The following is a 23,836-nucleotide window of genomic DNA, read 5'->3' on the forward strand; positions in this document are numbered from 1 at the left end:
GGAATGCGGCAGACGTAACGCCTATTCGCATGCAAGAATGAGCGGACACTCATAGATCTCATTTAACATTTCGTGTTTTCTTTTTCCACATGCTCTTGTTTAACATTTCGTGTTATAGGCTATTTTTTCACATGGACATGTTAAGTCATGTAGTGACTTAAATAACAACTAACTTCTCAGTCAAAAAATGAATGAGGTAAATGGCTTGTTATGCTTGTAGAACCCAGACAGCCCGGAGAGATGCACTAGTTGCCCTCTCGTTCAGATAACGTTCTGCTAATAATTCCACTGGCATATCCATATCCAGCTTTTAAGCTTGCAATTTTTCTGCGACGGGTCTCAGGGTATGACTTCTCAGGGTATGATTCTTTGAAAGCTGCATGCCTTGTATAATTGTAACGGCGAAGATTGTATCGTTTTTCAACAGCTACCGTTTCAGTGCAGATGAGGCATACAGGTTTTGCTTTACTAAATGTTGGCAAGATGAATGCATACTTGTCAGTCCATTCCTCATTAAAGCTGCGGTTTTCCACGTGAATTTTACGCTTCAGGTTGTTTGAGTGACATTTTGCATGATTGATAACAGAAAATTATTACAATGTGTAATAACAAAGTGAAGCCAAAATATCTTGATCGCCCCCTGGTGGCTGGCTGCAGTATAGGTGTCAGGAGTCTGTTAACACTGATAATAAGCAGGGGTGCACATAACTTTTTGGGGCCAGTGCTCAGAGGAGCACCTAGGGATGCTGCTTGGTGCTCCCCGAGCTCGCGAGTCACGACCCGTCCCACAGGATGGATAAAAAAGGGATACATGGATAACTTATATTAGCAAAACGACATTTATTCATAAATAAAGATTAAATAATAATAATAATAATAATAATAATAATAATAAATAAAGATTGTGTGCAAAACAAAAGAAACAAATGCAAAATCAAATGACTGCTCTTTAAGCATGAAAGTCTGTCAGACTCCTTTAAACACAATGAAATCAACTGACATCTCTTTAAGCACTAACTGAATGTCTGTTCTTTAAACACAATGAAATCAACTGACATCTCTTTAAGCACTGCTCTGTTCTGTAAACACTGAAATCAACTTTTCAACAAAAAGTTACAGCCTAAGCATTTACTTATGCTACAAGCTTAATCATCATCATCACTGCTCTCTTGACTGCTGTTAATACTGTCCTCAATTTCAGCCATGGTAGAGGATGTTGTAGGCCATCACTTTAAATAGCTCATTATTTTGATTGTGCAACAAAGTCTTTTTTTTTCTTTTTTCTAATAGAATTCCCAACCATATCCTGGGTCAGGGGTCTAGGTGCGATAATAAAGCTGTAAAACAAACGTCTGAACGTTTGAAAGCTTCAGAGAAAAGAAACGTGTCCCTTTTAGCGACGAGTCGTTCGGGACTGAATTTTCACGTGGCGGCGTGATAACCGTGCGATACGCGATACGCGGAATGAAAGTACGAGTTACGATACTTTCCGAATGTTTTCGTGAGGGGAGTCGCCGTGGTCGTCGTCGGTCGACTGTTGTGATGGATTACTCGTCGGGCTGAGGGGACGGCAAATAGTTACTTAGTGGGGCTTGCAGTGATGCAGCAGTCAGCAGTTGAATTTTGAGGAAGTACATTCCTCTCCCAGCGCTTCCAGCTGTTGGTGCGCAAGAGCGCGTTCATGCCGCTGATCTGCCGCGCAGCATGCATTTTGGCGACGCATGCGCACTGGCGCACCAGTTATGTGCACCCCTGATAATAAGCCATTAATAACATACATTTTGAAAGAAAGTGAAAATATTAAACAATAATATGCTAATTATGCCTAAATACAATAAATAAATATAAGTCCGGCCCCCACAGTGTATGCTTCGAAAAATCCTGGCCCTTGGACAAATGTAGTTGGTGACCCCTGCCCTACACCATGGGTCGGCAACAGGCGGCCCGTGGGCCATTGCTGGCCCATCACCAATAATATTTGGCCCAGCAGATTATTTTGAGAATCCACTTTTTTTTCTTTTTACAATATCGGACCGACATTCCCACATTCCGAATAGAGAATCTACCACCACCTAAAGAACGCTTATTGTACTTTTATCCATGTTGAGAGTGAATGACACAGGGACAGACAATCAGGCAGCGAGGTGCACCGAAGCGCACTGACGCTGAACCCCTCATAGTGAATCAATAAGTGGACAACGCGTGGTGCTGAAATAGCCAACATCCGTGTGTGGTTTGAAAAAAATAACACCAGCTCAGTAAATCATTCAAATGTAATGTTTACTTATATGTGACTGCAACACACATAGTAACAAAGTAAATTCAGTTTAATTTTCTGAAAAACATTGACAACAAAATCGGCGCAAAAAAAGCAGAATCCGCTTGATCTTGGAGGGCGAGGGGTGGTGGTGCATAGGCCTATGCTCCTGAAACGACAGAGCAAACACACTATTAGGGATAATAATTACAATGAGCCATTCATTCAAAATATACAAAATACAATTAGGTTATTAAATACAATAACGACAGGCTTGGTACTCACTTAATTTGCATCTCCCATCGGTCACTATTTGCTTGATATCTGGTGATATGGACGTCACTTTAATCCGCAGGCAGTTCTCAAGGTTTTTATGCGTCAATCGATTCCTCTCGTGCGTCTTTATCACATTCATTGACGAAAAGGACGACTCGCATGTATAGGTGGAGGGGAACATTGTGAGCACATAAACGGTGAGTCTCTTGATCATGCTATACTCCTCTGAGCATGCCACCCAAAAGGCAATCACAGACTCCGCACTTCTGAGCGCATCGCTGACCAGGGAGCTTGTTTGGAAATCAATTAGCTCCATTTCTAATGCAGCCTCGTCTAAGGAGGGGATCATTTTTTTCGCCTGGGAGGAGAAGTCTCCACTTGGTCGGACTGTGAGAGGGTCGCGTACAAAGGCAATGATGTCTTTTGGGATGGAGTAGTCCTCAAACCTTGAAGTGAAGTTGGCCCGTAGCTGCTTGATGAAGTCCACCATCAGCTCTGTCACTTGTCCCGGTGCCTGTGATTTTAGTGTACTGAAATGTAGGAGCCTCCCAGTGGATATGTCTGACTCGAGCAACTCCAGCTTCCTCGTAAATGATTCAAGCTTTTCAACCATGTCCACTATGGTTTTGCCTCTCCCCTGTAGCTGCAGGTTAAGCTGGTTTAGGTGGCCAAATATATCCGCTAAAGATGCTACTTTGGACATGAACTTTTCGTCTCCCAGAAGGGCAAGGTGGTCAGCTGCTGCCCTAATCTTGCTCAATCTAAGAAACGCCTTTACCTCATCCAGTAGCGCACAGAAGCGATCCAACGCTTTCCCTTTGCTCAACCAGCGCACGTCATTGTGTAACAGCAGGTCATCGTGGGTGGCCTCTTCTGACTCAGCCACAAGTTGTCGGAAAAGCCGATGCTGGGTGCTTGATGTACCCCTGATAAAATGAATGACACGCATCACTTTATCCATAACTTCCTTTAGCTCGCCACTGAGTCTGGCGCAAAGGACACTCTGGTGGATAAGACAGTGCAGTCCATGCACTTGGGGTGCGTGCTCCTTCACCCTGCTTACCAGACCTCTGTGCTTTCCCACCATAGCAGGAGCCCCGTCTGTCACGATTAGGTTAACATTCTCAAATGACAATGAATGCAGCCTAAACAACTCTTCCAGTTTCGTAAATATAACGTCCCCAGTGGTGTGCCCTTCTAATGCAATAAGAGACAGCAGCTCTTCCCTGAAATCCTTTCCATCAAAATATCTAACATAGACGCACAACTGGGCTACATCTGTAACGTCAGTGCTCTCGTCAACAGCTATGGAAAAGTAATTGGCTTGACTGAGACCCTCGATAATTACTCCCTGCACAGCGTCGGACAATGCCTCTATGCGGGGGGTAGCGGACATCGCAGAGAGGGACACCTGTTTCACTGACGCAATGACACCATCCATCGACTTGTCGGTGGCCAGTTCCTCCAAAACTGCCACCATCACCTCCTTGAAAACCTCTGCGTCAGTGAATGGCCTGTTGTTCTTTGCGAGCACCCACGACGCCTTTAGGGACGCAGTTGTCACTTTCTGTTGAGGTGTGAGGCCTCGCACCAGGGTCCTGCTGCTGTGCCCATAACTTGCTCTCAGTGCTTCAATCTTGCGCTGTCGTGCCTCTGTCTTGGGTGGAAAGGCCACTTTGAAGGTGCCATGCTTCGTCTTGTGGTGCCGCTTAATATTATAGTCTTTGCAAGCAGCCACAACTTCATTACAGATAAGACACATCGGCTTTGCATTAATGAAACTACTGTAGGTAGGATGAACGCATAGTTCTCTGTCCATTCCGCTTTAAATGCCCTGTTTTCACCGTCAACCTTCCTCTTTAGACCTTTGGATGACATTTTTCTTTTTCTCTTGCTAGCTAGCAGGTTAAATGTGTAGCTAACTTCTCACTCAAGTAGTGTACAATATTGCCAATCCAATAATAATGTGACGTTGTACATGTGGGAGGAGCGGGGAATAATTATCAGAATAAAAGTATGTTAAACAATTATTAGAATAAGTTAGGCTCCGCTACATCGTCAGTCCACACATTTATTATTCAAAAATATGGAAAGGGAAAAAAAACTCCTCGTTTACAGTTAAGTTTATTACGCCACCTATACAGCTTGTTTACAGTTATCTTGATCAATTCTCTGCATCTCCCACAAATGCATGTCTTATAAGGCGGTCTGTCGCGGAGTTCCAGTAACATTTGTGACGCGTTCTAATGCTTTGGTCCTCATATCGGATGATCAAAATGACTTTTCTTTTGAAACACGGAACTACGTTTCAATTTGAGAATCACAACACAAACTCGCTAATCAAGCCAGAATAGCAACGCAATGGATTGGGTGAGTAAGCTACCTAGTTAACTATAACACTACTTTACATTGTTAGCAGGCTTACACAACAAGCTGTGTTAGTTGACTAGCGATGTGTCATTGATTTACAACAACGCGGAAATGTATTCACATTTTTCGAAAGAAAAGTCAAAGCATTCGAACGTGTCACATTTCATTTTTTAACAATCAATTACATAAATTAGCCTTTGATTATGTTTTGGCACGCCATCTGGTGGCTCCAAAAAAATTGGCCCGAGGCCAAACCTAGTTGCCGACCCCTGCCCCACACCATTGATTATACTGACTATCACATCCCACTTCTATTCTGTTTACTTTAGTCTTGAGTTAGTAATAACATATGTGACGCGATGTGGTGGAATGATCATCAAGTAGGCAAAGTAATTTTTCTGTTTTTTTACATATGCTTAAACTACAGATTGTAAGCTTTCAAATGATGCGTCATACATAGACATTGGGGAAAAAATGAAGACGACATGAGTATTTGAAACTTGTTAACCCTGAAAACTAAATCCTGAGAAAAAGCCCTTCAAAGATTTCGTACTTTTTCACACCTTCACACAGGCAGGTAATGGGTGGTAACAATAGCTGGTCAACCCCACCCCCAACCACTCCCCCTCTAGATTGACAGCTATCAGCTGTATATAACTATTGTAAAACTGCTCGAAAAAATAACGAGTGGGTAGTTCAAAACCTTAAGTTGTGTCTGATGACAAAAAAACGAAATCAGATTTTTTGCTCTGAAAAACTTGATTTGAAGCCTTTCCCGTTTGCGACTTCATAGCAAAGCGATGATATGACGTCACATATAGATTATTTTCTCTACCCCTGATTTGTCTCCCTTCTTGTCATTCCCTTGCTGGGTTAGTGACAGGTCACACATTTAAATACCATTCTAAAGGAAAAGACCAAAAACTAAACATGAGTGCTTCATTTGGGATCGGATAAATCTGTCTGATTACATTTGGTTTCCTAAAACAGTGATACTATATATAAAACAGTGGTACTATATATAAAACAGTGGTACTATATATAAGAAGTGAAATGGTGAAACTAATGTGTACACAAATACCCTCAAATGAAAAAGCTGAGAATCTCTAACTTTAACCTCATTGTTGTGAAGGCCCACAGTTTAGTGCCAGTTTTAGTTTCCCCAAACCAGCCCTATTTTGCCCCTGGTATTTCCTTTGTTATTTTCTATACTATTCATATACGTTTCGTGAAGTGTATGTATTATTATTGTACTGTTTATGTATATGTTTGATGACGTAGTATATCCGGGGTGTGTCCGTGACCCGGATGTTAGGTTCGGTGGTGTATATATAAGAGACGGAAGTAGTCCGCGAGTCAGTGTGTGATGAGAAGCAGAACGAGAGAGAAGCAGAACGAGAGAGAAGCAGAACGAGAGAGAATAACGAGAAGCCGATCTAAGATGGCGGATTCAGCAGCCCGCACACCGTGCAGCAGCTGAAGACGCCAGGAAAGCGATTATTGAGTGTACCACTGTAGCCCGTTTAGTTGTGTTCCCGTTGGACCGCCTTGCCAGCAGCCGGCTGTTCAACGTCGGACCAAGCGAGACGCCAGCTGGACATAATCGTCGCCTCCACGAGCGGACTGCGACCGAACACTGACTCCAGCGGAGCTTCGACGCGGACCACCGGACCTGGGCCCTTCACCTCGTTGTGGACCACGAAGACGGCCCTTTCCCTCCGCGTTGCTACGTCACCTTCCCCCTTTCGTCTGCTAACTTCATCGACGCACATGCCATGCAACCAGGCCTCAACGCGCACCACAGCCCTGGACTATAAGCCTGTTCAGGCCAGAGACTATGAGTGAGTGATTGAGTGTGTGTGTGGCCGGCGGGAGGGAATGTATATACCTGGGGATGTATACATCAGTTCTGTAAATAAATGTGTTGTTCATATGTGATACTGTTACCGTGTGTTAGTTGTTTGTAGGCTAAGGCTAATTACAAGGCTAATGCTAATGCTAATTCCATGCTAATGCTAATTCCATGCTAATGCTAATTCCATGCTAATGCTAATTCCGTGCTAATGCTAACGATAGTAACTGCTAGTCTAACGGTTTGCTGGCGCCCCCTGCCTGTATCCTCCTACACTGCCTATTTAGCTTTAGAGTTAGTTAGATAGCCAGCCCCTTCCTAAATTATACAGTCCTTTCAGCTACTCCCTGGCTACACTCATGGTAATTATTTGATTTCAAATCCAAACCTTTGGAGTATAGAGGCAAAAGAAGAAAACATGCTTCACTGTCCCATTACTCACGTCATATGTATGTTATAATATAAACATGTATATTTACCTTGACAGTACGGGTTACTGGGGTTGAAATTCAGTGCAAATTCATGGGATACCTGCAGATTAGAGAACACAATCATTTAACATGTTCCGGAAACATGGAGAAGTCATATGTACATTCCTTCCCCCCCCCCCCCCCCCCCCCGCCCAAAAAAATAAAAATCTAACCTTGAAGTCTGGAGGCACTTTGGCTCCGAATCCAAAGGCGGGGAAGAGTTTGTCACTGTGACATTGGGAGGGAGGGAGGGAGAGAGGGGGGTAACAGGAGAGGGAGGAGATTTGAGCACTATAATAACAGAGACAGCATGACTATCTTCTAAGTGCTCCTACACTACAGTACACGCCTGGCTAAAGCAGAAGCTAGCTACACCTAAGGATGACTCAATGCATATGCTCCGCCCTTGTCTGTGTCTCTCAGTTATGCTGTCACGCATGCTCAATGTTCTCCCTTGTCTGGAGGCCCCGCCCACTTCCTAAGTTAATCAATAACTTTCATTTAACTTTGAGCTGGGTCGTAACAATGGCAAACAACAGAGAAGCTAACTTCAACAGGACACAGCCATGCTTAACAGGAAACATACAGTTAGGTCCCGAAATATTTGGACAGTGACACAATTTCCGTAATTTTGGCTCTGTACATCACCATAATGGATTTGAAATGAAATGTGATGTGATGAGATGTAATTGAAGTGCAGACTTTCAGCTTTAATTCAAGGGGTTGAACAAAAAAAATAGTATGAAACGTTTAGGAATTGGAACCATTTTTATACACAGTCCCCACATTTTCAGGGGCTCAAATGTAATTGGACAAATGGACATAAACCCCTTTCACACATACGCGCCTTCCCAGTAGATTCTATGGAATTTCCTGTGTTGGCTTATGTGTGAATGAGACTGACCAGGGAAATTCGTCCAGGCATTAGGCTTAGGTGTGAACAGAAGCCTGAACATTCCCTGGTCCGTCTCCTTTCACAGCTGTCCTGCATCGCGCAGTCAGCAGGGCAGAGCGCATAAGAACTGGCACAGGCTCCGAATATCGCTACTACTAAAATAATTCCACAACTGGACACTACATTTCCAATCATAGTGGAGGTATGATACATGGCAGATATAAACTCCTCGAAAAAAGTTCTGAAACGTTATTTCGGTCGATTATTCCTCCCTTTTAATAATACCAATTGGTATTGTATTTTATATCGTTGGAAAGCCTAATTAGTCACCTTTACAACGAGGTACGACTTGTAAGGATTATGCATTCGTGGAATGAGCAACACAGCTAACCGTGTGGGTAGCGGCCCAAAAGAAGTTGCCAAAATCCCCTGCAATATTCTTCTGTTGGTATTCACTAGGGCTGGGACGACGTAATCGACTACGTCAATACGTCGACTTGCGTAATGTTGGTGCGTCGCAAATAAACAACATGGCTGCGACCAGTGGAAACATGGAGGAGGCTACTAGCTAATGTTACACAAGCAATGTAGCTCACCACAGTTTGTATGTCTTGTCTTCTGGTGTTAGTAACGTTAGCTATGTAGCTGGCTAGCTACGGTAGCCTATTGTCATTGTGGTGCTCGCACCTACGTTATCTAGCTCGTAGCTCGCATGCTAGGTTAGCATCAATTTAGCTAATCATAACATAGCAGCGAGAGTAACGTTAGCTAGCCATGTAGCTACTAGCTAGCTATGTGTTGTGGTGATGGACAGACTTCTAAATGGCCAGGGTTTTTCCTGCATAGAGAATTATGAGGCGGCCGCCTCCGTCATATTTCTAGCCGCCTCCAGCTCTCGACAAACTGACGGTCGTATTTTCTACAAGCGTTGCACTCGGTGGATTTCTGTAATTTCGAACTGCAATTGCAGCACTGCGCCGACGTGGTGGCGGGGGCGCTGTTTCGCAAATAAGTTAGCTTTCGTTTTTGATAGCGAAATAGCTGATAGTATGTTGACTGCTCAAGGAGAATACATATTTGAAAGTACAGAATGCCTGAGAGCCTTATATTGCATTATATTACATTATATTTTGAATGGTCATCTGGTGCCTGAATATTGTGTTTTCCTTTACATAAATAATGACATTTCCACCATAAATTGATGCAGAAAGGGCACAAATTGGAGCATATCAATTCACCAGAATGCAAGAAATTAAGTGTTTGATGTTTAAGGACCCCCAGACAGCCCTGCTTCATGGGTCCCCCCCCGATGTGAAACACCACTGGTACCACCTCCGCCTCATTTTGAGCCAGGAAAAACCCTGATGGCCATGTTGGCATTCAAGTTGGCTAAACATAGCAGTGAGTCTGCCCTGTGTCTGGGTCTGTTTGACAGAGGCAGTTACAGTAGTAGTAGTAGTAGTAGTAGCAGGTCGCCGAATTAAAGGTGTCTGTGTTTAATTGCGGGCCCACAGACAGCCCCCATACATCAGCTGATCATTTAAAGGGGCGGCCGTCTGAGTAATGTGCATGTCACACGCTGCTTTGTTTTATAAGAGCAGCAGCTATTACCCAGAGTGCTTTATAAAGACACTGTTAAACAGAGAGAGACAATACAGCCATTATTTTGGGGAAAATTAAGTGATACATTAACCGAACAGTAAAAAAAAATATCGTTAGACTAATCGTTAAATTAGTCGTTAGAGTAATCGAAAAAATAATCGCTAGATGAATCGTTAGAAAAATAGTTGTTAGGGACAGCCCTAGTATTCACTCTCCCACAGTAATAAGGAAAATGAAAATGAGGTGGCGGGCCGCATTCAGCTTTGAGTTTGAGACGTGACGTAAAAGATCATCCACCACGGTAGACTTCCGTGGACGTCAAGACCTTTTTGTGGTGCCGAGCTCACCAGTGCGTTCTTTTTTTCCTCAGAATGTACCAAACTGTTGATTTGGCCACTCCTAATGTTCCTGCTATCTGTCTGATGTATTTTTTTTTCTTTTGCAGCCTAAGGATGGCCTGTTTCACTTGCATTGAGAGATCCTTATCTGTATGTTGTGCGTTCACAGCAACAGTTTCCAAATGTAAATGCCCCATTTTTGCCACTCAAATGCCACTGAGACCTTTTACCTGCTTAACTGATATAGAAATAACAAAGGAATAGCCCAGATCTGTCCATGAAACAGCTGTTGATTCAATTGTCCAATTTGGACCCTTGAAAAAGAGGGGGCCTGTAGAGACATAAAACCTTCCTCCAATTTGGATATGAATACCCTCAAATTAAAGCTGAGAGTCTGCACTTTAAGCCCATACTCATTATATAACTGTAACTTGATTTTGTTTTAGTAAACAGCTAAAATAACAACAAATCTGTCAGAGTCCAAATATATATGGACCTAACTGTATCTTCAACAAGACAAAGATACGCATAACAGGAATTATATCTTCAACAGAACACAGCCACGCCTAACAACCAAGAAGCTAACATCAACAAGACAGCCATGCTTAACAATAGGACATTTAAATCCCCATGGATTTAAAAGGAACGTAACGGAAGGAATATCATGGAAACTGGCCAAGCTGACACCAAATCAAGATTCAGGTTCAGTCTGACTTATGAGAGGGCAGGGTGAAGCTATTATATATATATATATATATATATATATATATATATATATATATATATATATATATATATTATACTGTATATATATATATATACACATATATATATATATATATATATATACACACATATACATAATGATATCGATCCAGTCCTTGCATAGAGGGTAGGGGGCAGGTGGAGAGTGGGGCATTCCTTTGGAACGTTCTAGAAAGCAGAGAGGGAGGGTGGTCTCACGTGTCATAGTCCTGAACCACAAGGCCCACGGACCAGATGGCTGAGAGATACTGGTTGAGGCCGTCAGGGCTGAGGTAGTGCAGGGACTCAGGGGAGCGGGGGTCCCCGTTAGATCCAGTGAAGTCAATCCCCAGCTGGAGGAAACAGAGAAGACACAGAGAGGTCATCTACTGTAGTCATACAGGTTTGTCTCGCTGGTAGGAAAATAGAACAAAAAAACAAAGTGTAGTGTTGTGTAGGATCTGAGCAGCTAAAATCTGAAGTCGAGTTCTAGCACTGGCCTTTACGCAGCCTTATTACGTGTTGGTTATATACAAGGATAAGCAGATATTTGCATCAATCACACAACATAGCACACTTATGTTTGGACCTTGCACCGGACCTTTGATCTCCACTTAAAGCATGTCTTATTTATCAAAAGGTTTTGATATTGTATGAGGATAAGGGTTGAACCCAGGTTCACTATGACAACCCATAATTGTTGATATCCAGAGACATAACCTACCATAAAGTTGATTTGGCAACCACCCATCACATAGTCCAGGAATGTGTACTGTGCCATGATCTGGGGGTGGGAAAAGTCAATGTAAGTTCACTTACCAAGGACAGAAGTACATGGGCTCTAGTCATGCTAATTCTATAGAATTCTAAGAGCTCCTATAACTCCTATTTTAGAGACTCTACACTGGCTTCCTGTTAAGTTCAGAAGAGATTTCAGGATCCTTCTGCTTGTCTATAAAGCTCTCACTGGCACAGCACCAGAACATCTGAGAGACTTTTTGCTAGCATATCAGCCCAATAGAGCTCTTGGTGAGGCTGCATTCTCATTTTATGCACCCAAATTGTGGAATGCACTGCCAGTTTGCATTAGGGATGCAACCTCAGCAAATAAGTCAAGACAAAAAAATATTATTATTATGGCTCTTTTACTACCGTGCAAGCCTTGACACTGATCACTCCAGAGTTCTTGTAACTCTTCTTCTTCTTCTGCTTGTCAGGGTGGATACAGTCAAACTCCACCTGGTGGCACAAGCATGAGGACGAACACTACTGAATATCAACCTTCCTCCATAACACCCCTCATCCACTACATACTAACATACTTTAGGAGGGAAACACTTCCTATCAAGTTATCATATTATACTTAAAAAAAACAACTTACAAAAACATTTACAAAATACAAGAAACAGAAAGATCATAAGAAAAAAAGGTAAACTCCAACCATGGTAACTCAAGATAAACGGTAAACTGGTACTGAGTGTTACACGCAATCATGTCAGGATGTTAAAATTGAACGTAGTGGAAGTGAACAGAGTACAGTAAAGGCTGAAGGAAGCGTGGTCTCACCCGAGAGCCTGTTTTCTGCAGGTCAGAGACGTTAGTTTGGAAAACACCGATAAGATCATGCGAGCCATCGCTATCATAGTCAGAACAGTGCACCTGCAGGAGAAATGAGGAAGGAAGACAAGAGAGAGAGAATGAGTGACATGGAGGGGAGGGTAAGGCTCACCGCATGGTCTTTAGCCTCCAAAAGCTTGGCAGTAGTACATGTCATCTGGCCTATCATATCTGAACTGTCTTCGTCCTTATCAGAACACACAACCTGCCAGTAATACAGAGACATTGGTTGAGTCCGGGCGACAGTGGGATGAAGGGCATCTATTTGAACTTTTTGTACACATTTTGCAAACTGCTCCCACGGCTACAATTGTATGTCTATATTCACAATCTTTACATGGAAACGTGGAGCAACTCTTACTGTCACTTCAAATATCAACATATAAGCCCAAACATGAATAGTTTTTACGTTTCAGACGTTTGTTTGAGAGCTGGCCAAAGACAAAAGCAGGTCTGGTCAGAGCACGTTGCCGTAGCAACCACCAACTGTCACTTAACTCTTACAGGTGACCCTCTGATCAACAGCAGCAGGTAGGGTAAGAACGAGAGGGAGACAGAGAGAGAGGCGCACACGCATGCACACACACACACACACACAGACACACACAACCCCACAACTTGGCCTCTGGGTGAGCTAGAGGAACGCGGTCTTCGCCGGGGGGTGCAGGGGAGTTAGCTAGCACTAGTTAGCTCGGCCCCTGGGTGAGCTAGAGAAACATGGTCTTCGCCGTGGATGCAGTGGAGTGGCCCAGGGGGGGGGGGGCAAGCACACTTCACAATTTCCACAGGAATTGTCGCTGTCTAGTTGTTCTTGTACTTATTATTATAGCCAAAATTTGCCCTGGCTACTAGTCCCACAGTTTTGGCACTAGGTAGACATGAGGTGTCAAAACATGCAGCTTGTTCCAACTCACGTTGCTATTGTCCGGTGGAAGGCTACGGATTACGGTTTTCCCAAAATGTTGACTTTATGTGGACAAAATTTCCCATAGGGATGAATGGTGGAATGTTCAACTGTCAGAGTGAACAACATCGTTTTTGATTTTTCTTTACACATTTTCTAACTTGCTCGCATGGCTACAATTGTGTGTCTATATTCACAATTTTTGCAGCAAAACGTTCAGCGACTCTCCCTGTCACTGGAAATATCAACATATATATATATATATATATATATATATATATATATATATATATATATATATACCCTACCATTAATAGGGTTAGGGCTACATTTTAGATTTAATTTTTTCAAAACATTCAATTGGACTTGGTCTTCGCCAGGGAATGCAGGGGGGCCAAGCACGCTTCACAATTTCCACAGGAATTGTCTCAGTCTAGTTATTATTATTATTATTATTATTATTGTGTGTGTGTGTTCTATGGCTCTCCTCTCCCCTTCCATCATACACACATTTTGAGAGATTGGCTGCTCTGATCAGGGATGCAAACACAACTATGGTGAAAAAAGAGAGAACTACCCAAAGTCGTTGCGGACGGGAGGGGCGGTTCGGTGGGGGCTAGTGTTATAAAAAGCGGTTATGACTTAAATCAATCGTTTGCTCTGAAGAAGCTCCTCTCACAAAACCATTAAGTCAATGTTGCTACTCTTCTCTACACTCACACAGCCCACCTCTGCATTGGATATGCTGGCAGTTTAGGTGCAGGACTCTGCCTGATCTTCTCAGCGGCTTGGTTGCTGGGAGTGGGGTCTCCTTTCTGAAGAGCTGTTTCACACTTTGTGTTGTTATGACAGTGGTCACCTTCTGTCTGTGGAGCTCTGTCTGACAGTGTGATATGCATGCCCTTTCCTCCATAATTAATCTATTTTGTGCATAATACACAATTAATCTAGCATGTCCTTTTTTATATATATTTTTTTCTTCTTTAAGTCAGACAGTGGGAACTTATGGTTCACAAAAAAATGGGACAGCAGCTGGTGAAAGGGGGAAGAAGTCACCAATCAAAATGTTTAGACTTTTAATTTGAAAACGGAAATACATTGACATCTTTTATTTTGAAACCGCGAAAACGAAAACAGAAGTCGGATGAGCCTCTCGTTGTTGTTCAGAGAACAGATGCCAAACCAGCGACATGTTTGCTGTAATAATATGATTTGGCAGTAGGGCTGGGTTCAAAAAATCGATTTCCCGATTCTGAATCGATCTTCATTGAATGAGCGATTATCGATTCATAAATCCTGAGATCGATCTTTCATGTTATTATTATTATTATTATTTTTCGGCTTGCAGCTTCAACCCGCAACGAGATCTCGTGGCCAGATCTCGCGCTACAAGAATTTATCATATCTCACGCAACGACCAGGCTTAAAGGCAGATGTCTGGGTGCATTTTGGATGTAAAAATTATGACGATAGAGATGAGCAGGACAAAAGCAAAGCCATATGCAAGCTGTGCGCAGTGGAGGTTAAATTTAGTGGAAACACCACAAATCTACGGAACCACTTATTGAGGCATCACCCTGACGTGAAACATGGAAAAGCCGATCCGAAACAAGCCTCGCTGATAAAGACGTTTGGTTGCAAATTACAATCAAATTCTCTGCGTGCCCAACAAATTACTACAGCGTCGTCAGTGTCGTTAGTGTACTAGAACCACGCTACGTGTTACCGACACGCAAACAGTTGAGTGAAGTGATAGTCCCAGACATGTCCGCGCAGGTGAAACATGACATCGCAACTTCACTCCAGCCAGCAGAGAGAGTTGCCATAACGTGTGACAGCTGGACATCCAGAGCAATGGACTCGTACCTGACAATCACTTGCCACTTTATCAGCGAGGCTTGTTTCGGATCCTCTTTTCCATGTTTCACGTCAGGGTGATGCCTCAATAAGTGGTTCCGTAGATTTGTGGTGTTTCCACTAACTTATTGTTACTGTATACTACAGTATTTTAATAATCATTGATTTTCCAATTATGTTTATTCCTGAATAAAATCTTCCAATCTCCAAAAAGTGAGAAAGCAGTAATGAAGGGCTTTAGTTTTATGGACATTATGGTTTACAATGTGTTTTTTTGTTCCCCAAAATACCCTCATCTATTGCACTATTTTCGTTTGAGTTTTGCAAATTTTTATTTTGTATATATATATATATATTATGCAAATAAGCTATTTGAGACAGTCCTGAGGGATATGTGATGTCTTGTTTACCGATAGGCTATGTTTGTAGCCCCTTTATTTACACTGGCTGCAGTAAAGCACGTTAAAAAAACACTTTTTGTAGTGTCTGATTTAGCAAAATGTTGGTCAATGATGTTCATTTATGTTCCAATAAGAAGTACATTCATGTAACTGCTTTGGAGTCAATTCTTAATGTAAACATTGATATGTTTAACAATGCTACATGTTATAGGGTTCCTTGAACCATTTATAGCATTAGTTCTGAGAATCTCTTCATATTCAAGGAAAATTGATATTGTAACTAAATCGAATCGGAATCGAATCGAATCGTGAATCGAATCGAAAGCTGTGAATCGGAATCTAATCGTTTTGGGAAATCAGTGGCGATACCCAGCCCTATTTGGCAGTAGGCAGCCATCAGTCAATAGCTCATCTCATTCACAGAACAGCATGGGTTGCTTGCACTGTTTGATCGCATATTTTAGAGCTGACTACAGAGATGGTGAACATTAAGCACTAGCTAACACTAGCTATCTATTTACCTTAGCTTGGTTCAGTTTAGCTAAATATACAGCTCGTTGGTGGACAGCCTAAGTTAACCTATCTAGCCAGCTAGCTAACGCTATAAGGCTGAACTGCTCGAACCTGACGATCACTAAATACTTTGTATAACACTAATTTGTGGATTGGATTCACTATTCTCGTTTACCGGAGGCTACCGGTAAGGGAGACTTGACTTGGAAACATACTTTCGTTTTAGCTTGTGTTCAAAAGAAAGGACTGTGTGTTCATCTTGTTATGTGTAGCTGGGTTTCCGTTAACCGGTAATTACCGGTCTTTGTCCGGTAAAATCTGTTGAAGTCCGACAAATTTAAACCTCTTCGGTCATAATGTCCGGTGAAAATAATTCCCTCTAAGCACAATTTGAATACAATTCGCTAAAGTTTAATTGTCACATTCTGATTCCTTCTGATTCTTCTATATGTGACACATGCCAATGAAAAGGGCTACCTGTAGGCGAAATCATTTTTCTGTTTTTTACATGTGCTTAAACTACAGATTGTAAGCTTTCAAATGATGCATCATACATTGAAATTGGAAACAAATTGAAGACGACATGAGTATTTGAAAGTTGCTACACCTGAAATCACTAAGCAGAGAAAATCCCTTTCAAAGATGTTGTTTTTTCCTCACCTTCACAGCCAGGTAATGGGCGGTAACAATGTCTGGTTAACCCCGCCCCCAACCACTCAGCTGTCAATATGTCATTGTTACTCACTGGGTCAGACAGCTACAGTATAGCTAACATTATTACCTAGCAAGGTATTACCTAAGCTAATTAGCCAGCTTATCATTATGGAGGCTTTATGGTTGTTGTAACTATTATTCTTTTAATGAAACAAAAAAGTCTTGAATCAGAATCAGAATTTATTTTACAGTACACAATAATACAACTCTTTGGCTGTGGTTCTTCAACATTAGCTTTGCAGCAAGGTACATAATCACAACAATACCATCACAATAATCACAAGTAAATAATGAATGAATGAATGAATGCATGAATGAATGGTCTTTATTGTCATTGATATAGTACAGGTACCAAACAATGAAATTTGGGAGGGGGGGCTCCCCTGGTGCTAGGAAAAAAATAACTAAAAACAAGAAGGGAAAAGAGCTGGTTTACATAAATAAAGGCTATGTACACTATCCACTATACTATACTATACAAATAAAACACTGTGCTGTACTCTATGCTATGCTATACATATCCTAACATTTCCTATTCTCTGAACCTTATGTACCCTAGGGTTGTCATATTGCACATAGTGTTATTGCACATTCATTTAAAGTGTCGCAGTTTGCAGGTTTGAAATGTACACAGTTGTGTTTCAGTATTACACTTGATTTCAATCTAGTAGCTGCCATCAATTTGTCTAGATTGTCCAGGGCCTAGAACCTAGGTCTTTGCTGTGTTCAGGGCCAGAGATACTTCTGTCTGGCCAGATCTTGACATCAGTGATTTTCAGCCATAACCACGCCAGGTTCCTTATATCAAAGCTGAAACAGACAAAAATAAACACAGTTAGCTAGCTGTACACGGTATCAACAACACAACACAACACAACAGCATAATGTGCTATGCGATTGTTTTATAAAGTCTTACTCAATACCACACAACTTACTAGCTAATGCTAGTAAGCTAACACGGCTAGCCCAACCCAAGTAACAAAAGACAAACAGTTAACTAACTGTACACAGTAGCAACAACACAACTTATAAGAACAGCATAATGTGCTACTATGCGATTGTTTTAGAAAGTCTTTAAAAGGCAATACGACGACACAGAACGTACTAGCTAATGCTAACGCTAACGCGGCTAGCCCAACACAAACAAACAAAGGACTGTAGGCTACTTACATGTGTGGTATGTTGATCCCGTGAAATCCGTATGTTGTCCTAGTAAAGTTTCATTTCTTGGGGACTTTCTTTGTGCCTTCAGTCATTACTGAACAATTGATGAGCTAAACCGTGTTCATTCTAAACAGAACACATTCTCAAAACAAACACGGCTTCCTTTGTCCCTCCCCCGAGAGCTCAACAGCCAATCACACCCAAGTGTGATGCTCGTGTTATTTTGAGCTACAAGCATGACAAACAAGCCTATTTTGTTGCTAGATTATACTTATTTAATGAACGTAAAACTGTTCGGAAAAATAACGAGTGGGTACTTCACATCTTCGAGTTGAATGTTAGCTAAAAAACGAAAATCTGAGTTTTAGGTCAGAAAAACTTTCAAGACGAATTTCACGTCTTTCTCATTTCCGAGCGGTGTCTGTTTACATCAAATTGTGACACATATTTAAAAATATGCTATATATATTTATTATTATTATTATTATATGATTTGACGCCGGCATGATGATGACTCCTAATGTGTAGGCTAGCCTATGCGAAACAGCGGTAATAGCCTGCCTAGCGGCAGGGTTGCCAGACGGGATTGACAATTTACAGCCTAACCAGTCTATTACCGCTAAACCCAGTAGCCCATTCGGCGATAACCCGGCCCATCTGGCAACCCTGCGTAGCGGTCCACCATAATAATAATAATAACTTTTATTTGTATAGCGCTTTTAACCTGCAAACGTTGATGCTCAAAGTGCACCATAGCAAGCGAGAGGTAAACATGGCAAAACAAAGTAAGCATAATAATTACTTCATGAAACCAAGCTACAATGAGTCTGAGGAGAAGTCTGACTCTAAAGAAATGGAGAAGGCTGACACCGTAGTGGCTCCTCCAGCCAAAAAGTGTCAAGGGTTCCGAGTTGAATGGAAAGAAAATTTCCCCTGGCTGCGTTTAGATGGGGAAGGAACATTTTTCTGCTCACCGTGCAAAAAATCGGGGAGGAATAACGGATTCACGAGAGGAGCAATACATATGAGAATATCGGCTCTCACTGATCACAGTCGGTGCAGTGACGACATATCGGCGGTCAGTTTGAGGCAACAGCAAATCGCCATGAAAGGCCACTGTGAGCAGGCTAACGAAACAGCTAACAATAAGCTGCAATCTCAGCTACAAGTTCATATGGCGAAAAATGGCATCGCATGTCATCAGTATGTGGGACTGACTGAGCTACTAAAAGCAGTTAAGGCTCCAGATTCTGGATTGAGTGAGGGCATTTACCGCCACAGCGACTCCGTTGATGACATGGAAAGGGCACTGGAAGACGTTGTGATGAATCAGCTGGATGAAAAGCTAAAGGGGAGTGACTTCATTGGAATTATCATTGATGAGACAGTAAATATCACCGTGGACAAGAAGCTGATTATATACGTAAAGTTGGAAATAAAAGGAAGAGTTGAGACATGTTTTCTGGGCAATTATGATGTGCACTCCGGGACCGCACAGTGTATATTTGACAAAGTGGTGGAGGTGCTCCGCGAGAGAGGTGTGGAACTGTCCCGCGTCATTGGCCTGGGCTCGGATGGGGCAGAATACATTGTGGCAGGGCTTGACATTAAGCTTTTTCAGGTACTTGTCCTTCGGACAAGTGAAATTATCTTTTACTTGTCCTAGAGCTCAAGTTACTTGTCCAAATCCAAAGATTTTGAAAAAGCAATAATGAATAATAATATATTATACTCTCACCGGCCACTTCATTAGGTACACCTTTTCAACTGCTTGTTAACGCAAATACCTAATCAGCCAATCATGTGGCAGCAACTCAATGCATTTAGGCATGTAGACATGGTCAAGACGATCTGCTGAAGTTCAAACCAGCCAATAAAGGTGATTTAATTGACTTTGAACCTGGCATGGTTGTTGGTGCCAGACGGGCTGTTGCGTGATATTATAGTGTCAATATGGACCAAAATCTCTGAGGAATGTTTCCAGCACCTTGTTGAATCTATGCCACGAAGAATTAAGGCAGTTCTGAAGGCAAAAGAGGGGGTCCAACCCCAAGGTGTGCCTAATGAAGTGGCCAGTATGTGTATGCAAATAACACATTTGACTACTATTGATTTGATAATGATGTATCCTTAATTTTCAAATGTATTCATTAAACAATATTTTGTAATTATTTAAAAACATAGGGGTAATCAGTGATTACCCTAACCCTAACCCTTTTAGATTAAGATTGGCCACAAAAGGGATGAATATCTAGGAATATTTACAAAAAATGTTTGTAACTACAGTCCCTCCCCAATGGAAGCAATCTTATTTGCTAGCCTTTGGATAGTATCCTATATTCAAATTGAGAAATCTATCATTAGTGTCATTCTGAAGTTCGTATTGCGATGTGCTGGTCTTAAAACTTCAAACCTAAAATATACGATCGCATCGAACTACATGAAAATAAGCGGCATTGAGAAGAAGCGAATATGCGCATGTTCACGTGAAAGGCACTAGTGACAGGAGACCCACAACACTATGGCTGCGTTCGTAAACTCGCTCTGGAATCTGATCAGCACTCATGGAATGCCTTTTGTCCAATCAAATTACTTGGTCTCTTTATGACGTTGAACGCAGTGTGCGCTCTGGCGCTCTGAGCGAATTTACGAACTATGATGATAACGAACTACGAGAGACTGAAATAGCCAGAATGAGGCGCGGCATCGCTTTGCTTGCTATTTTTTTTTACTATTCAGATCGGAAGGAGGAATTAATGTTTTGCAGATATTAATACATATTGATCTGTGTTTTTGTTTTGACTTGTCCATCGGACAACTGCAGGAGGAAGTCCACTTGTCCAAACATAAAATGTACTTGTCCCGGACAAGCGGACAAGCCTTAATGTCGAGCCCTGCATTGTGGGATTTCTTTATACGTATCCCAGCCTGCCTATCAATTGTTTCTCAATAAACAGTTATGTTCTCCTCATTGTCATACTCCCGAGTCCGATTAAGTATGATTTGACAGGCAGCTAAACTAAATGCCTTCCCAACCAGCGAGACCTGGTTATAGAAATGACGTTGTTTTATTGATAAAAAAAGGGTAAAACTGGAAAGAGAAAATAGAAAACTCACATTAATCCCAAACAATTTAACAGACTTCAGTTAACGTAATGTGAAGTCCGTTCATTGATCGATGCAGTCCGTTCAGTTCCCAGTGTGGCGCGCGTTCAGTGCTGGACATATATGGCATAGCGCGCATGCGAATCATGAAAGCCTATATTATTATATTTATTATATATCTAATCGTATCGGATGAGAAATAGACATTAAATGGCATATATAAGCTACACAACAGTAATCACCGCGACAAACAGCTATATTATATTTTAATATGATGACCGGAATATCTCACGTTTGTCCGGTAAATTGAAATCTTCCCGGACACGTTGACCGGCACCAATTTTTTCTAACGGAAACCCTGATGTGTAGTTATGTGTTTTTAGCATGTTCTAAAAAAACATGTTCTCTCAGCATGTTGTGATGTTATTAAAATACAGTTTAGTACACCTCAAACACTGAATGGGAGAAAAGTGACTCTGAACACAGCCACAGCTACGAACGCATAGCTGTTCAACAACATTCAAATACGCCTGTCGTGCTAAATGTATCTCCGATTTCAATGTATGACATCATTTGAAAGCTTACAATCTGTAGTTTAAGCACATGTAAAAAACTGAAAAATGACTGCCTTCTGGTTGCACATTTCACCAGACCGCGTCACCCTTGAGGTCCATTTAAGCTAACGTAGCTAAGCTAGCTAGCCTACTCGGTGTTGAAGCTGCTCTGACACGGAATACAATAACGTCAGCAAAAAATACTACAGAGCTAGTATTGACAGTCCAATCAAACTGCACGCAACAGAGTGACGTTTCTGGTTCACAGCAAGTCCTGACCAATTCATTCGGACTGTAGGAATACACTATACCAGCGGTTCCCAACCTTTTAGGACTCACGGCCCACTTTACAGATATGTCCAGTATACGTGGCCCACTCAGCAGCGCGGGAAGCGACGTAATTTGACCAAAAACTAGAGGGAGCGTGGCAAAAAAATTAAAAATAAATAGCGGTTAAACCATTAAAGCCGAGCGGCGATGTTTTATATAGCAGGTGATCAAATACCAAGATCAAAGACCAAACATCCTTATGTGTGTGGGCAACTCCCGACTCCCGACTAGGGTTGCCAGATGGGCTCGGGTTTTTTGGGTGGAATTAGCGGTTTTAGACTGTGGTTAGGGTGGAAAATGTCGATCCCATCTGGCAACCCTGTTCGCGAGTCCGGGATGGAATGTAGCCAATCAAGAAGCGAGCTGACTTCTTCTTTTCGGATGGAAATATCGGCGCACACCACACACAATATGATCAAGGCTGTTCAATCCAAGATTTTTTATCTTTTTAAAATTAAAACGTTTTTGTAACAAAAAACGTCAATAAAACCATTTTTCTGCCCATGATTTGGCGGCCCACTTGCAGTACTCTCGCGGACCACCAGTGGGCCGCGGCCCATAGGTTGGGAACCGCTGCACTATACTATGCGCTACAGAGAGTCGTGAGAACAGCCCAGAAGATCACCGGCGCCCACCTCCCCTCTCTGGAAGAGCTGTACAACACACGCTGCCTCAGGAAGGCCTCCAAGATCTCCAGAGACCCATCCCACCCTGGGTACGAACACTTTGCCCGGCTGCCCTCGAACAGGCGGTACAGGACCATGGCCGCAAGGACAAACAGACTGAAGCTTAGCTTCTACCCGAGGGCCATCCAGGCCCTGAACACAGCAAAGACCTAGGTTCTGGGCCCTGGACAGTCTGGACGGATTGATGGCAGCTGCTGGATTGAAAAATCAGGTGTAGTGCTGAGGCACAAATGTGTACATTTCAAGCCTGCAAACTGCGACACTTTAAATGAATGTGCAATAACACTATGTGCAATATGACAACCCTAGGGTACATAAGGTTGCAGAGAAATAGGAAATGTTAGAATAGGTATAGAGTACAGCACAGTGTTTTATCTGTACAGTATAGTATAGTGGATAGTGTACATAGCCTTTATTTATGTAAACCAGCTCCTTTCCCTTCTTTTTCTTTTCTTTTTTCTTTTTTTTCCTAGCACCAGGGGAGCCTCCCCTCCCAAATTTCATTGTTTGGTACCTGTACTATAGCAATGACAATAAAGACCATTCATTCATTCATTCATTCATTCATTCATACTATAGGAATAGTTAAGGAGATTCGTGTCACCACCGTCACCATCTCCACGATTCACACAAGTCACCCAAATTGACGGGAAGTTTAAGAAACCGCTGATTTCTACCTTGATGGGTTTGCTCATGTCACAGTTGCAGAACGTCTGAAGAGGAACAGTGAACTTCTTCCAGGACGGATTGAGATTGTTCTTGACAACCTAAAAGAAAAAAAGAAAAGAAAAGAAAAAAAAAGAGAAAAGGATGGAAAGAAAGTGAGCAAGAAAAGAGAAAGAACAGTAAAAAACAAACAGTAAAAAACAAACAGTAAAAAAGAAATAGTAAAAAGTCAATGTCAAATGTTATTCAGTTGTTGTGCATACCTCTGTTCTGTGGGTCAGCTGCCAGTGGCCGTCGTCTCCTTGCTTGAAGAACTCCAGGAACGGATCAGACTTCCCAAACAGGTCCTGGAGGAGAGGGACGCAAGGAGTCAGGAGGACTAGGCTGCAGAGATGGGAAAGTAATGGCGCTTTTCCACTAGAGGGCTGACCCGGGTCAGCCTAGGCTGGCCTGCTTCTTTGGCGCTTTTCCATTTGTCGGCCTGGATCAGCACGGCGCGGTACGGCACGCTTCTTTAGCTA

General features: G+C 42.2%; 1 protein-coding gene across 1 annotated transcript in view; it reads right to left on the reverse strand.

Moving 5' to 3' along the window:
- cpne1 (copine I) overlaps window positions 1-23,836 on the reverse strand; it is a 58,076-nt gene that overhangs the window by 15,967 nt on the left and 18,273 nt on the right. Inside the window, exons 6-13 of the mRNA XM_080534019.1 lie at window positions 23,579-23,662; window positions 23,327-23,416; window positions 12,371-12,463; window positions 11,957-12,043; window positions 11,529-11,588; window positions 11,024-11,157; window positions 7,399-7,453; window positions 7,235-7,286 (exon numbers count right to left, since the gene is read on the reverse strand). Coding sequence (XP_080390145.1) covers window positions 7,235-7,286; window positions 7,399-7,453; window positions 11,024-11,157; window positions 11,529-11,588; window positions 11,957-12,043; window positions 12,371-12,463; window positions 23,327-23,416; window positions 23,579-23,662 — 655 coding nt within the window. The remainder of the gene's footprint in view (window positions 1-7,234; window positions 7,287-7,398; window positions 7,454-11,023; window positions 11,158-11,528; window positions 11,589-11,956; window positions 12,044-12,370; window positions 12,464-23,326; window positions 23,417-23,578; window positions 23,663-23,836) is intronic.

This window comes from Nansenia antarctica, assembly GCF_963989245.1.
Source record: "Nansenia antarctica genome assembly, chromosome: 6".
Classification (NCBI taxonomy): Eukaryota; Metazoa; Chordata; class Actinopteri; order Argentiniformes; family Microstomatidae; genus Nansenia; species Nansenia antarctica.